At 44.4% G+C, this 15,046-nt stretch overlaps 1 protein-coding gene and 2 long non-coding RNA genes across 4 annotated transcripts; 1 reads left to right on the top strand and 2 right to left on the bottom strand.

The window, feature by feature from the left end:
* Positions 1–823: 823 nt before the first annotated feature.
* Positions 824–2,001, bottom strand: LOC124700963. 2 transcript variants are annotated; one of them, XR_007001879.1, is made up of 3 exons: positions 1,566–1,884; positions 1,360–1,471; positions 824–873 (listed from the first exon to the last, which is right to left on the bottom strand). It is a non-coding gene; the product is annotated as an uncharacterized LOC124700963 (long non-coding RNA). The 2 variants fall into 2 exon arrangements; XR_007001880.1 differs by lacking the exon at positions 824–873 and adding an exon at positions 1,938–2,001 and having other exon boundaries at positions 1,139–1,471; positions 1,566–1,804.
* Positions 2,002–4,888: 2,887 nt separating this feature from the next.
* LOC124700964 lies at positions 4,889–6,752 on the bottom strand. The gene is made up of 3 exons (XR_007001881.1): positions 5,631–6,752; positions 5,425–5,536; positions 4,889–4,938 (listed from the first exon to the last, which is right to left on the bottom strand). It is a non-coding gene; the product is annotated as an uncharacterized LOC124700964 (long non-coding RNA).
* Positions 6,753–11,610: 4,858 nt separating this feature from the next.
* Positions 11,611–12,388, top strand: LOC124700965 (major pollen allergen Ole e 10-like). Its single transcript, XM_047233029.1, has 3 exons — positions 11,611–11,760; positions 11,848–12,099; positions 12,197–12,388. The coding sequence occupies exons 1-3, from the start codon at positions 11,688–11,690 to the stop codon at positions 12,217–12,219; spliced, it is 348 nt and encodes a 115-aa protein (XP_047088985.1). The 5' UTR covers positions 11,611–11,687; the 3' UTR covers positions 12,220–12,388.
* Positions 12,389–15,046: the final 2,658 nt, after the last annotated feature.

Consider the following 15,046-nt stretch of genomic DNA (forward strand, 5'->3'; position numbering starts at 1 on the left):
TAACCATAGGCATGCTCGACCCACTTACGACAGGTGGATGTCTCACAACAAGACCGTTCCCAGTTCAACAAGAAAGTCTAGGGGGCCACCCAACTAAGCTACCCGTAACGAAGTCCGGCCGTACTCCGAAGCGGACTCGGAGGTTTGCGCCGGCGGCTAGGCGTGCAAACCACACGCTTCGCTAAACGTCCCGCAAGGTACGGTACAGAATATAAACACCCGAAGGCAACAGGAAGTAAACACCCGAAGGCAACGGAAGTAAACACCCGAAGGCAACAGGTATATAAACATGCATGCGCCAAATAAAACCAAGGTTGTGGCCCCCTTTTCAACCGACTTGAGAAAAGGTAATGGGTGAGGGGGGTCCCAATAAACGTCCCCACGTACGGGTAGAGCGCTCAATCTCGGAACAGATAACAAGAACTCGGGTCCTAGGGGACATTAGCGAGTCAAAGTTCCGATGCTTTCGCAAAGGGGCTCACAGATGCCTCTGCTTACAATTTTAGTTGTTAACAATAAAGTAAAGTGTGAATATCTCCAACAAAGGATATAGCATGTGATAACCTCCCAACAACCCAACATATCCCGATAACAGATCGAGATAAACAACAGAGCCTAAACACGCCTACGACTCGCAAGGCTCAAACATCAAGCAACGGCTAAGGGTAAGGAATGATATATATAGGATTATTATGGTAAACAAGTGGAATAGGACACGTGACTCGATAAAGAAACGCAACATAAGGATAGCAATGCGAGGGAGAGTAGGTGAAGAGAGAGGGCTCGCCTGTGAAAAGTTGCAGAAGAACTTGTCGGAGAACTCGTCGTATCTCACATCACCACTTCGCGATCCTATCCGAGAAGAAGCAAATGCTGGAACACACAACGCATGCAAGTCTTACTACGAAGAAGAAGAATCGGCATGCTCAAGATGATATGCATGACATGGCAAGGTTGATGCAATGCAACTTACCCATATTAATCGGAGTCGGAACCCCGGACAAACAATTAGGTTGGAATTGCATTTCTACCGTCAAATTTAAGTGTTGGTTAGCATGGCATAGCATGGCAAGAGTGAGCTACTTCAATATTAAACGGAGCGGGGAAAACCATCGTCGGTGTCCGAAATACTCCGCATATATGTGAGGTGAAAATGCACGACTATCAACGCGTGACATGATGCGAGATGCAAACAGGCATATGGATGGCATATTAATGATCCTTGCATTTTTCTGATCGAAAAACATATAAAATACATTTTAATCCGAGTTATGGTTTAGAAGATATGAATATGGCAAGTTTCAAACATTTTCTGGATTTTTCAGAAAAGACAGAGAAATGGCCAGAAGCTTTTCTCACCGAGCAGCACCCAGCCACAGGGACTGACGAGCGGGCCAGGGAGGTGACAAGGCGCTGACTGGGATGTCGGGCGATGAGGTGGATCTGTTGGTCGCTGACAAACGGGCCCCACCTGTCGGAATGGAGAAAGGAACAAAAAGGTGTTTATTTTGCCTTCCCTGGGAATTGAACACACGATCTGATGGAAGCAGAACAAAGCAACGAACCACTGGGCTATGCTGCAGTTCTTGTCGAGTGAGTGGTACACGCAAAGAAGAATAGACGGAAGGCGGGGACGAGCTTGCCCACAGCATCAATGGCAGAGGATCAGGTCGGAGATGGATAGGTCGATTTGGACCGAATCAAGGCGAGGGCGATGGTGTCGGAGGTGCGCCTTGACGCGGGCGACCAGGATCTGGTGGAGTTGGTGCCGGAAGCTTGCCGGAGTACTGCCGGCGGCGAGGACCTGCGGAGGTGAGGGACGGCGAACGTCGGTAAGCCAAAAGGAAGCGCGTAGGAGAAGAAGGGGAGGTCCGGGAGAACGAGTACATCACCGGGAAGCCTAAGACGTGCACAGCACGGGCGGAGGAGGACCATACCAGCCGGAATTCGAAGAAGAACGCCGGCAACCGGAGACGGAATCGGTGAAAGTGACGACGTTCCGGGGCCTCCCGGGACGATTCACTTGGTGAGGAGGGCGAGGAAGATATGGCGCTCCTCCCGGTGGCGTTGGCGCGGCGCGGGGTCACCGGAGATGGTGGCGTGACGGAGATGCGGGGACACCGGCGTTGGGGTTTTCTCCTTCTTCTATTCTTTCGTGAGGAAGAAGAAAGGCGAGAGGGAAGAGAGGCGTGTGTGAGGGAGTGCCGGGTGGTTGCAGCCTTGTAGAGAGGATAAGGAAGAGAGGGGATGCTCATGCGCTTGGCGTGGAGGTGGGGAGGAGGACCACGGTGTTGGTGGAGAAAAAGCTAGCACGCTCCGTGCGTGAAGGAGAAAAGGACGACAACCGGAGGAGCCTGTCCCATCATGGAAGCGAGTAAGGTGGGCTGAGCCGGGTTGAAAGGGAGTTGGGCCGGAGAGAGGAAGAGAGGAACCCATAAAGAAAGAGTAGGCTTGAAGAGAGAGGAGTTGGGCCTGCAGGGAGAGAGGGATAGATGGGCCAGAGAGGGGGTTTTATTAAAAGAAAAGATAAGGGAGGGTTTAATAAAACCATATGAGAGAAAGATAAAATAGTTGTTATTTCAAAATAGTTTTTATTTGATAAAATCATGCGGATGATATGATGCATGATGCCATGATGATGCACAAAAGAAAAAAAAACAAGCAATCTACTAGGGGTACTATCCTGGGCCGTTACAATCGACACCACTAACAAGGGATCGCGCCCCGAGATCCCACGCCATGGTACGGGGGAAGAGAGGTGAACTATCGGATCTTTTAGGCGGCGCGTCGATCTCCTCGACACCACTAACAAGAATTCTTGCTCCACGTAGATCGGCGACACCACTAACAAGAAGTCGTTGTTCCGCTGTCGATGATGATGCACTTCTGCTGAGATCCTCCGAAGATCGGTCCTAATAGGATAAGGCAAAGATCGTCCAACCCACGTCGGAACCTAAGACTCGGAGAACTCAGATAAGAGAGAAGACTCAAAACGCGCAATGGTAAGAGGAGAAAGAATATAGATAAGGAGAAAAATAGAGCTAGTCAGATCTATCCAACGAATTTTAGAAATTAGTTTGGACTCTCTAAACTCAACGACCGTTGGCAAGGTTATCCTACAGGCTGGACTAGTGGGGTACCGTCAACCTGAGCTCTGATACCAACTTGTGACGCCCCGGAACCGGTACCATGAGGATTCCAGCGATCCCGCCGAAATCCGCACGATATCGATTCTAGGACGCCCTCCGACACGATGTGTGCGAAGAATCACACACGTGATGCCAGAGGAATTAACACGAGCAGTAACATTACAACAGGATTACAATAGAGCCCACAAGATACATATATTAAAACAATGACTCCAACGAGTCAAGATACAAATATACAATACAAAGATCCGAATCATACAGAAGATCAAACACGTCCGAGTACGGACAAGATACAAATTGGACTAAGAGTCCTGAAGATAACCAGCGGCGTCCATAACCCTGCCCAGGCCAAGCCGGAAGGGTAACCTTGCTAGCGTCGTCATCTCGTACCTGCCAAAGTCGGGCCATCGGTTGCCGACAAAAGGGAGGAAGCAAAAGAGAAAGGGGAAAAGGCGAGAGTAAGTACCAAGGAACGAACTCCGGCACGTACTTAGCGAGACTAGAAATGGCTATGCTCGCCGGGCGAGTATAAATATATATCGCCTAGGGCTATATGGTAGGTTTAGCGGCAGCAAAACTATAACCAATAGAGACACGCTACAACATCCGTCTACTCAGAGAAGATAAGAGAGCGCACAAGGTAACAGACAAAATACTACACAAACATAACCCAGCCGATTACACATATCCCCTTCAACAAAGCGAAGAGGCAATGTAAAAGGCACTCAACGGTGGACAAGTTTTATTAGGTATCGGTTGTAGTAATGTTATATTACTAATCAAGTTATTATCAAATTATTAACAACAAGTAAAAGGTGTAAGTTGTTCTATGATCGAGCTATACAATTCCAAGTCGTCCATAACCGCGGACACGGCTTATCGATAAGATGTACACCCTGCAGGGGTTGCCCAAATGTAACCATAGGCATGCTCGACCCACTTACGACAGGTGGATGTCTCACAACAAGACCGTTCCCAGTTCAACAAGAAAGTCTAGGGGGCCACCCAACTAAGCTACCCGTAACGAAGTCCGGCCGTACTCCGAAGCGGACTCAGAGGTTTGCGCCGGCGGCTAGGCGTGCAAACCACACGCTTCGCTAAACGTCCCGCAAGGTACAGTACAGAATATAAACACCCGAAGGCAACGGGAAGTAAACACCCGAAGGCAACGAGAAGTAAACACCCGAAGGCAACAGTATATAAACATGCATGCGCCAAATAAAACCAAGGTTGTGGCCCCCTTTTCAACTGACTTGAGAAAAGGTAATGGGTGAGGGGGGTCCCAATAAACGTCCCCACGTACGGGTAGAGCGCTCAATCTCGGAACAGATAACAAGAACTCGGGTCCTAGGGGACATTAGCGAGTCAAAGTTCCGATGCTTTCGCAAAGGGGCTCACAGATGCCTCTGCTTACAATTTTAGTTGTTAACAATAAAGTAAAGTGTGAATATCTCCAACAAAGGATATAGCATGTGATAACCTCCCAACAACCCAACATATCCCGATAACAGATCGAGATAAACAACAGAGCCTAAACACGCCTACGACTCGCAAGGCTCAAACATCAAGCAACGGCTAAGGGTAAGGAATGATATATATAGGATTATTATGGTAAACAAGTGGAATAGGACACGTGACTCGATAAAGAAACGCAACATAAGGATAGCAATGCGAGGGAGAGTAGGTGAAGAGAGAGGGCTCGCCTGTGAAAAGTTGCAGAAGAACTTGTCGGAGAACTCGTCGTATCTCACATCACCACTTCGCGATCCTATCCGAGAAGAAGCAAATGCTGGAACACACAACGCATGCAAGTCTTACTACGAAGAAGAAGAATCGGCATGCTCAAGATGATATGCATGACATGGCAAGGTTGATGCAATGCAACTTACCCATATTAATCAGAGTCGGAACCCCAGACAAACAATTAGGTTGGAATTGCATTTCTACCGTCAAATTTAAGTGTTGGTTAGCATGGCATAGCATGGCAAGAGTGAGCTACTTCAATATTAAACGGAGCGGGGAAAACCATCGTCGGTGTCCGAAATACTCCGCATATATGTGAGGTGAAAATGCACGACTATCAACGCGTGACATGATGCGAGATGCAAACAGGCATATGGATGGCATATTAATGATCCTTGCATTTTTCTGATCGAAAAACATATAAAATACATTTTAATCCGAGTTATGGTTTAGAAGATATGAATATGGCAAGTTTCAAACATTTTCTGGATTTTTCAGAAAAGACAGAGAAATGGCCAGAAGCTTTTCTCACCGAGCAGCACCCAGCCACAGGGACTGACGAGCGGGCCAGGGAGGTGACAAGGCGCTGACTGGGATGTCGGGCGATGAGGTGGATCTGTTGGTCGCTGACAAACGGGCCCCACCTGTCGGAATGGAGAAAGGAACAAAAAGGTGTTTATTTTGCCTTCCCTGGGAATTGAACACACGATCTGATGGAAGCAGAACAAAGCAACGAACCACTGGGCTATGCTGCAGTTCTTGTCGAGTGAGTGGTACACGCAAAGAAGAATAGACGGAAGGCGGGGACGAGCTTGCCCACAGCATCAATGGCAGAGGATCAGGTCGGAGATGGATAGGTCGATTTGGACCGAATCAAGGCGAGGGCGATGGTGTCGGAGGTGCGCCTTGACGCGGGCGACCAGGATCTGGTGGAGTTGGTGCCGGAAGCTTGCCGGAGTACTGCCGGCGGCGAGGACCTGCGGAGGTGAGGGACGGCGAACGTCGGTAAGCCAAAAGGAAGCGCGTAGGAGAAGAAGGGGAGGTCCGGGAGAACGAGTACATCACCAGGAAGCCTAAGACGTGCACAGCACGGGCGGAGGAGGACCATACCAGCCGGAATTCGAAGAAGAACGCCGGCAACCGGAGACGGAATCGGTGAAAGTGACGACGTTCCAGGGCCTCCCAGGACGATTCACTTGGTGAGGAGGGCGAGGAAGATATGGCGCTCCTCCTGGTGGCGTTGGCGCGGCGCGGGGTCACCGGAGATGGTGGCGTGACGGAGATGCAGGGACACCAGCGTTGGGGTTTTCTCCTTCTTCTATTCTTTCGTGAGGAAGAAGAAAGGCAGAGGGAAGAGAGGCGTGTGTGAGGGGTACTGGGTGGTTGCAGCCTTGTAGAGAGGATAAGGAAGAGAGGGGACGCTCATGCGCTTGGCGTGGAGGTGGGGAGGAGGACCACGGTGTTGGTGGAGAAAAAGCTAGCACGCTCTGTGCGTGAAGGAGAAAAGGACAGCAACCGGAGGAGCCTGTCCCATCATGGAGCAGGTAAGGTGGGCTGAGCCGGGTTGAAAGGGAGTTGGGCCAGAGAGAGGAAGAGAGGAACCCATAAAGAAAGAGTAGGCCTGAAGAGAGAGGAGTTGGGCCTGCAGGGAGAGAGGGATAGATGGGCCAGAGAGGGGGTTTTATTAAAAGAAAAGATAAGGGAGGGTTTAATAAAACCATATGAGAGAAAGATAAAATAGTTGTTATTTCAAAATAGTTTTTATTTGATAAAATCATGCGGATGATATGATGCATGATGCCATGATGATGCACAAAAGAAAAAAAAACAAGCAATCTACTAGGGGTACTATCCTGGGCCGTTACACAATACGAGCCGGGACTAAAGGCTTTCCAGGTATTTTGGCTTCCCACACACCTCCACACCCCTCCCCTCGGGGATCACTTTTTTTTTTAGCTTTGTACAAAATAAATGAAAATGATAGAAAATTTTAAAAATTAAATCTTTCGACCATTCCTATATGTTATGTAACCTACTATTAGGGGAAATTGACAAATTTGTATTTCAAGTTTTTTTGCAAAATAAGTTTAGAAAAAGGTAAAACGACATTAACTTTTTCATACGACGTCGGAAAAAACGTATAATAATCAAGATGATCGTGGGAAAAAGTTATATCCCAATTCACCTGAGTTTACCCGGTTAGCCAATTTTTAGATTCCTAAAATTCCAAATGAAAATATAAAAGGAGGAAGATTTAAGTTTTTGCCAAAATTGATTTCATAAATTTCATATTTTAAATTAATAATTGCATCCTGCAATTTTTGGATTCGAATTTTGAGATTTTCAAATTTTCAGGCTTTTAGGTTTGGCAAAAAATTGAAAAAATTAAAAATTATTTTTTAAAAACTATAAAATAATACAAAATTAAAGAAATTAATGTTTATTTAGTTATTCAAGATTATTATTACATCATTACTTTTGTTTATTAAAATAATTATTTGGAATTAAACTAATAAAGAAATGTGATATCGACCAACATGTTAATAGGATTGATATGATACTAGAATCACATACATGCGCGTGAAGCACTTGGAAGTGGACGGGACGGAACTCGGAAGTTAAGCGTACTAGTGCTAGAGTAGTGGGAGGATGGGTGACCGAGCGGGAAGTTTGACCACGAGTAAGTGATTTGACTAGAGATTAAGTGTAGTTAGAGACTAAACTTGTCAAATAACTGAAATGATAGAAATTCTAAGTAAAAATAGAAAAAAGAGGGAGTGAAAATTAATTATAATTTTTATTACAAAATAGTCTTTAGTCCTGGTTGGTGTTACAAACCGGGACTAAAGGTCCTGCGCCCCAGGGCGCTCCGCGGCACCCACGTGGAGGGCCTTTAGTCCCGGCTGGTAACCGGAACCTTTAGTCCCGCATAATTGGTCCCGGTTGAAAAACCGGGATTAAAGGCCCTTACGAACCGGGACTGAATGTCATGTTTCCACTAGTGATGATTAGACAATTCTCTCAAGGCGATAGGAGAAGTATCATACATATGTTGTTTTCCTCAAAAGGCGTGTATAATTCATCCACATAAGTATTTTGGCGGAAATAAACGAAACAACAAATCTGATTATATACTCCAAACATTTCAGCCTCTAGGATTAGCAACAAATTTGCAACTAACCGGATGAATAACAATTTGGTAATATCCTTTGATGATGTAAAGAATTATGATGCATCCATGGATCAAAATAAGACCATGGATGATAAATGGTCATACCTGGGGATATGTTACATGGCATATGCATAAATGGCATAGTTGAGTAATGTGGATTACGTGCTAACTAAAACTTCTTATGATATGACTCAAAATTCTTGCTTGATTTTTTTGCAACCTCGGTCTTTTCTTCCTTCATACTTGTTGCTTCCTTAGGGACCCATGCCATGTTCTTCCTTTTCAGTTTCTCGGCACTAAGCCGTTTTACTTTTCTCTCTTGCCAACTTGTGAAGCCGAGCGGACATCCTGGTTGTGGTTTAGTTTTGCACAGTGGCGAATCTTCCTTGACCTTGACCTTGGCACTTTCAACTTCACTTGTTAAAATTTGGCACATCGAGCTTCAACAATTACTTGCTTCATCTTTTGCCCTCAGTAGCCAAAATCAAATTGACAAGCTCTTTATTATTTGAGATCGAATCTGAAACATCACACTTGCTGCCATCCTTTATCACTTGGTAAACTTGTTTGGCCACTTTCTTCTTCTTCCTTAAGGTCCTAAACGGTACTTTTTTTTACTGAAACAGTCCTTGAATCATACCTGTCCCATGATGGAGATGGATAACAATTAGCATGGGGAGTTAACCATGATGTTACCATTGGCGTCTCCCTTTAGTTAAGGGAGGATATGAAGTTGCTGCACTAAACCTCTCCCTTTGCCAATACCTATCTTAATTATTTTTCCTAGGGTGGTGATGTTGATGCTTTTGCACTAATTGGACGATAAGCACTTTTTGTTTCACTTTTTTTTCTATTTTTCCAATAACTTGGTGAATGTGACTTTGATTACTTACCCTTATGTTTATTAAGGCATTCATTCTTTTTGTTTGACATGCATTAATCTTTGAACTTTCTTTTTTCCCCTGGGTGCTTAATGTCTTTGTGTAGCTTCAATGGAACACCCACCTTCATGAATGTCTTCAATATGCTCTTGAATATTTTCTTCACTTGAAATCTTGATCCCATTATCTTCACAGTGTACCTTATCATCATCATATGAATTGGCTGGAGGTATCCGATGCATTAACCTTTCACCATCAAGACCAATCGGAAAAGATTGTCTATCTGTTTGTGTTTCAACAAATTCCAATCATCCTTTATCTACAGACGATTGTAGTATTTGATGGAACATGTTGCAATTATCAATACAATGCTCGAACGAATTATGTAACTTGCAATACATTTGTTCTTTTATTGATGGCTCAACATTGTGAGATAGAATTCTGATAGCCATTCTCGAGCAACACATCAAAGATATGATCACACATGCTCTTACTGAAGGTACAACTTTTATCTTCCAACCGATCTTGTTGTGTGAACGGCTTTGAAATTAAGCAACCGAATGGTTCAGATTTTACATCACCCCATTCAGCTATGTGTTGATTTTCACTCTTTTTCCGATGTGTTTGAATAAGTTGTTATACTATCATCGGCTTTCTCACAAGACACTAACCTTCCTTTAAATTTCTAAAACCAACATAATTATAAACCACATGCCTCACTTCAGACCAAATGTAAGGCAAGTATGAAGTATGCATAGCTACCCATGTAGATACATAATTCAAATGAAACAATGTGCAAAACCTTGGCAGTAATAAATTTTCCTTAGGCCTCTCCAGGTGAGCTTCTAGAGCCCATGCTACTTCTCCCGACAAAAAAGTGACGCTTCAAAATTTGCAGGTCAATTTGACTTCGTATAGGTCTCTGAAAGTGTAAAATACACAAAATGGTTTTCCTTGCTAAAAGGCCGGAGGGCCTTGCCCGTGCGACAAGTCTTCAACCACCAGGGCCTCGACCCAGTCGCCAAGATCCTTGGCTCAGTCACCTGGCGACTGAAGCCACTCTTGTTCCTCCCTCAGTGAGTGAGAGAAGTAATAGACCCCTTAGGGCATATCGCCATCAGAAAGATTTCATGAAAGTTAAGGAAGATTTTTTTGCTAGAGATTCTTTCATGGTTGCAAGTGGCAACGATACTCGGTTTTGGGAGGATATATAGCTGGGGGACAACACACAAGTTCATCAGTATCCCTCATTATACGGTATTTTCCAACAGAAAAATGTCTTAGTATCAAATGTGTTACAAGGATTTCCTATAAATTTGGCCTTTAGAAAAAATCTTGATGAGTACAAATGGTCCAGGTGGTTACATCTTCTCAGCTGATTTATAGAGGTTCAATTAGCTAATGAGAAAGACAATTTTGTTTGGAATTTAACAGCCTCAAAGGAGTTCACTGTTAAATCCATGTACGTAACTATATTTGAAAGATTAAGGTACCAGTAAAAATTAGGTTTCTGGGTGATTCCTTCTTAGAAAATAAATACTTACCACAGATAACCTTTCGAAAGGGAACTGACCGGGATCGATTTTTTGTTTTTGTTTTTTGTGATAATGATGAAACTATACATCACTTTTTTCTGAATGCCCACTTGCATGAATTATTTGGCGCATCATCCATATGTCCTTCGGTATATCTTCTCACAAAAACAGTAGAATTTTTTTATAGGAACTGGTTACATGGAGTTGATAAGACAGTAAAAGCAAACATTAGATTTTGGTTGCGCTCTCTTATGGGCAATGTGGTATGTTCGCAATGATCTCACTTTTGACGAGACTAGTAATTCTTATTTTCTGCAGGCTATCTTTCTTGCTATTCACTGAACCTGTATGTGGTTATGTCTTCAACCGTAGTTGCAGCGCCAGAACATTGATTTTGGGTGCAGCCGTTTCAAAACAGTAGCTCGAGATTTACTCAGCCGGTGTGATTGGCGGCTTGATAGACGTCTCATATGCTAATCAGAAGACGTCGTTTTTCTTTTACCTTTGTTTAGATAGCTCATCCATATTGAAACTTTATGATCCGTGATTTGTAATAAGCACGAGCTACGTATGGTTCCGGGCTGATTTTCTAATAATGAAATAAAGAAGTTGTATCATTTTGATACAGAGGCTGGGATCTTATACCCTTTTCAGAAAAATGTATGTTTCAAAGACCAATGATATAAGATATTTTATTTTCTTATTACAAGGATTGCTAGATATGATGCTTAGGTTGTAGCCAGTTGTATACTTCATGATGTTGAGAATGCTTAGTCACTCGAACTGAAATGAAGGCATAGGGTAAGTTACATCCTACTCCCTTCTGAAATAGTCTATATTCTAGCCCTAAAATTTATTCTCATATACTCTAGTCAAGAACTGTACTAAAAACGAAGATTGAATTGGTTGTTCACATAAATGCAATACTATTTTATTTGATTTTTATAAATGTAGATTAAATCGGAAGGGAGTGAGTACTTTATTTGATTTTTTAAAATGTAAATTAAATCGGAATACTTTATTGAGTCGAGAAGATTCATACATAGTGCCTGTTGCAGCCCCCACTGAGCAAAACGTATTGTAGGAGGACGGGAGGAAAGCAATCGACCATTCACCTCGTCCCGGCTATAAAATCCGTGAACACCTGCTGCTCATTCGCCCAATCCTCCTGCGTATTTTCTCTACCTCTCGAACGTAAAAGAGCAGAATGGGACTCACTCGGCTCCTCCTACTGCTCCTCGTCGGGGCCGCGCTGGCACTTACTTTGTTCTCTGATTCAGGTAAACTCAAGCTGTTCCAGATCATATTTTCTTGAGGGAAGTTTAGCCATATCCAGGAATCGCTCAGCGTGTGCGTGTGACATTTAGGCACCTGCGACGAGACGAGCTGGTGCGTGGCGAAAACGGATGCAGGAGACGCGCGCCTTCAGGCAGCGCTGGACTATGCTTGCGGCAACGGCGCGGACTGCACAGCTATCCAGAAGGGCGGGCGGTGTTTCTATCCCAACACCAAGGTCGCGCACGCCTCCTATGCAATGAACGACTACTACCAGAAAAACGGCATGACCGATGAATCGTGTGATTTCGGCGGCTGCGGCTCCGTCGTCAACCAGCAACCCTGTGAGTGCACATATACCTTTTTTTTGAGAATGAGTGCACATATACCTATTCTTCCGTCGGTGACTGATACTGCAACTGCTTATGCAACTATTGGCAGCCTTTGGCAACTGCGTGCTCTGATGGATGGACCACTCAAACACGAGGTCGAACAGCCGCCGGGCTGCTCCGTCAAGAATAAAAAGCTAAATTGCCTACATGCTCTCAAGAAGCCCTATAGTTGCAATATGCATTCCTTGTACTTTCGAGTCTGGTGCATCCTTGATTAATTGAATAGTTACGATGCATCATCTATAGCTGTATTTTATTGACACGAATTTCAATTCCCAAGCGACAAGCAACAAAGTCAAAACTCCATCAACTTAATAAAAACCAAATGACACAAGTGATCGACACAGCTCCTAGGAAACATATTCACAAAACACTCCTCTCGTGCGGGCAAATGATGACAAGTCCGCTAAGCTGAGTTTTAAGCCATCATCTTCAGCAAGTACAGTGTACAGTACACGACGCACGCGAGCGTCAACGTGCACACATACATGTCAGAGATATGGTCCATACCCCTTGGGCTATGGTAATGTCGCACAAAATTGGATCCACCTCGTGCAGCAACGACGAAGGGACATACTTCGGTTGACATGGACAACAATTTTGGCATCACGACTCCGCATGAGACGCCTCGCATATCTCTAACCGAGCTGCATCAAACATTCAAACCAAACGAGCAGGGTCAAAGCAGCGTTAAATACCATCTGTGTTGATGGTTTCACAAACAACGGCTAAATCATGCCTCTCACGATGATTTAAAAATGAAAACTATCCCCATTTTTTAGAATATTTTTTTGTCATTTTCCAAATGCCAACAATAGAAAGTCCAGCCTTGTGAAGTAACTACAATAAATATGGTGCCAATTCTCACAATAATGCTTTTACAAAAAGAGAGCTAGAGGTACGCTTACGAAATCTATACCTAATAATAAAAGTAAAAAGATTTCTTGATAAAAGCAAAATGATTACTTGTTGGTCCGTCTGATTTTGCCTCTGTTTTTTGGACGAAATTAAAGTCAATGCCACCGTTAAGTTAAAAATGATTCGCGGCGGAAGAAAATCCCCAGCCTGCCTGTTCTCCTCGAGACCAGATCTGCTACCAAATCCCGTATGCGGCCAGGTTCCTTGTTGCTGGCACAGCTCCCACCATAGGTCGCTGCCGAACCGCCATGGGCACTGGCTACCGCATGATCCTTTTACCGTTGGCAGGCATACCCAGAGCCCCATCTCATCTCTTCAACCCCGCGCGCGATACAAATACTGGAATACGAGGACGATGGAGAGGTCACGGCGTCCGGCCTCGCGTTCACTAGAAGAAACAGGAAAACAGGGTTTTCCCCCTGTGAGTTTTGTCTCGGAAGAATTACGAACCGGGACTAATGGGGCCCATTACTCCTGGTTCGAACGACGCGGACCACGGGAACCCTCTTGTCCCAGTTAGTTTGGATTCATTAGTCCGGGTTGGGAATACTATTCGGGACCGAAGGAGTTGTGGCGGAGCGGGCAAGCCCCGAGCCCATTTTGTCCCAGTTGGTATTATCAACCGGGTCTAAAGGGCCATCTCTATATATACCCGGCCTGTCCAAGCTTGTGAGCCACACTTAGCTCTTTCCACTTCTTAGCACAAGAGGTGTATGATTCTTTGCTCTCTCTTCTTATGCACAAGAGGTGCTTGATGAAATGCAAAAGAGCTTTTGCCACTTAAATTCACACAAAACAAATACAATATGAAGTGTTCGAGCCACATTTAAGCTTTCTCCTCCTCTTTTACTTCTCGATCTAGGTTAACAACTTTATCCTTTCATTCATTATTGATAAAATTCATGTGTGTATATATACATCGCTTCACTATTCATGATGTTCTATAATGGTTTTTGATAAGCTTAATTATATAATGCAGATGAGTCGACAATGGATGTACAGTGACCGCGGGCCTGAATGTTTTTGTCTGTGTGCCTAAGGAAAACAAAGAGGATGGTTTTATGTATTGTCCATGTGTTAACTTTCATAATAAGATAGATTACTCTTGCTCGACATACCTTCACACCGATCTAATTCGGTCCGGTTTCATGCCCAACTACAATTGTTAGCACGGAGAAAGAGGGGTTATGAAGGAAGACAATGAAGAAGAGGAGGATGATGCCAACTATCCCATGTTCCCTTTATATGGTGATACTGCAATGGGGGATGCAAAAGATCAAGATGCATCAAATGAGTCTGCTGATGATGTTGGTCGGGCCATTGCTGATGCAAAGAGAGACTGTGAAACTGGAAAGGAAAGGTTGAGGTTTGAGCAGATGTTAGAGGATCCCAACAAATTTTTGTACCCACCTTGCTAAGATGGCCAGAAAAAGCTAGGTAGCACACTGGAATTGTTGCAATGGAAGGTAGAGAACGGTGTGACTGACTCGGGATTTTAGAAGTTGCTGAAAATAAATAAGAAGCACCTTCCAAGGGGTAACGAATTGTCCGCCAGTACATATGAAGGAAGAAGGTTTTCTGCCATCTAGGATTAGACGTGCATAAGAGACATGCATGCATTAATGTACGCATCCTCTACTGTGGTGAGTATGAGAATTTGGATGCATGCCCGGTGTCGAGGGTGCTCCCCGGCAATGCCCACCATGAGGGGCTTAGGGTTGACGGAATCCTGCGGGCTGACACGAGACATCGAATACCAAACAAACGGGGAGAGAGATTTAACCAGGTTCGGGGCCCTCGGTGAGGTTAAACTCTTACTTCCTGCTTGTCTGATCTTGACTATTGAATATATCAGGTTACAATTGATGGGTTCGTTGCATGGAAAACAAAAAAAATTTATACCGTGAACATGAACAAAAACCAAGATCCAATCTAGGAAGAAGCAAGATCTAATCTACCAAGATCAAAGCAACGAGAAGAT

Source organism: Lolium rigidum, chromosome 3 (genome assembly GCF_022539505.1).
Source record: "Lolium rigidum isolate FL_2022 chromosome 3, APGP_CSIRO_Lrig_0.1, whole genome shotgun sequence".
In the NCBI taxonomy this organism is placed as follows: domain Eukaryota; kingdom Viridiplantae; phylum Streptophyta; class Magnoliopsida; order Poales; family Poaceae; genus Lolium; species Lolium rigidum.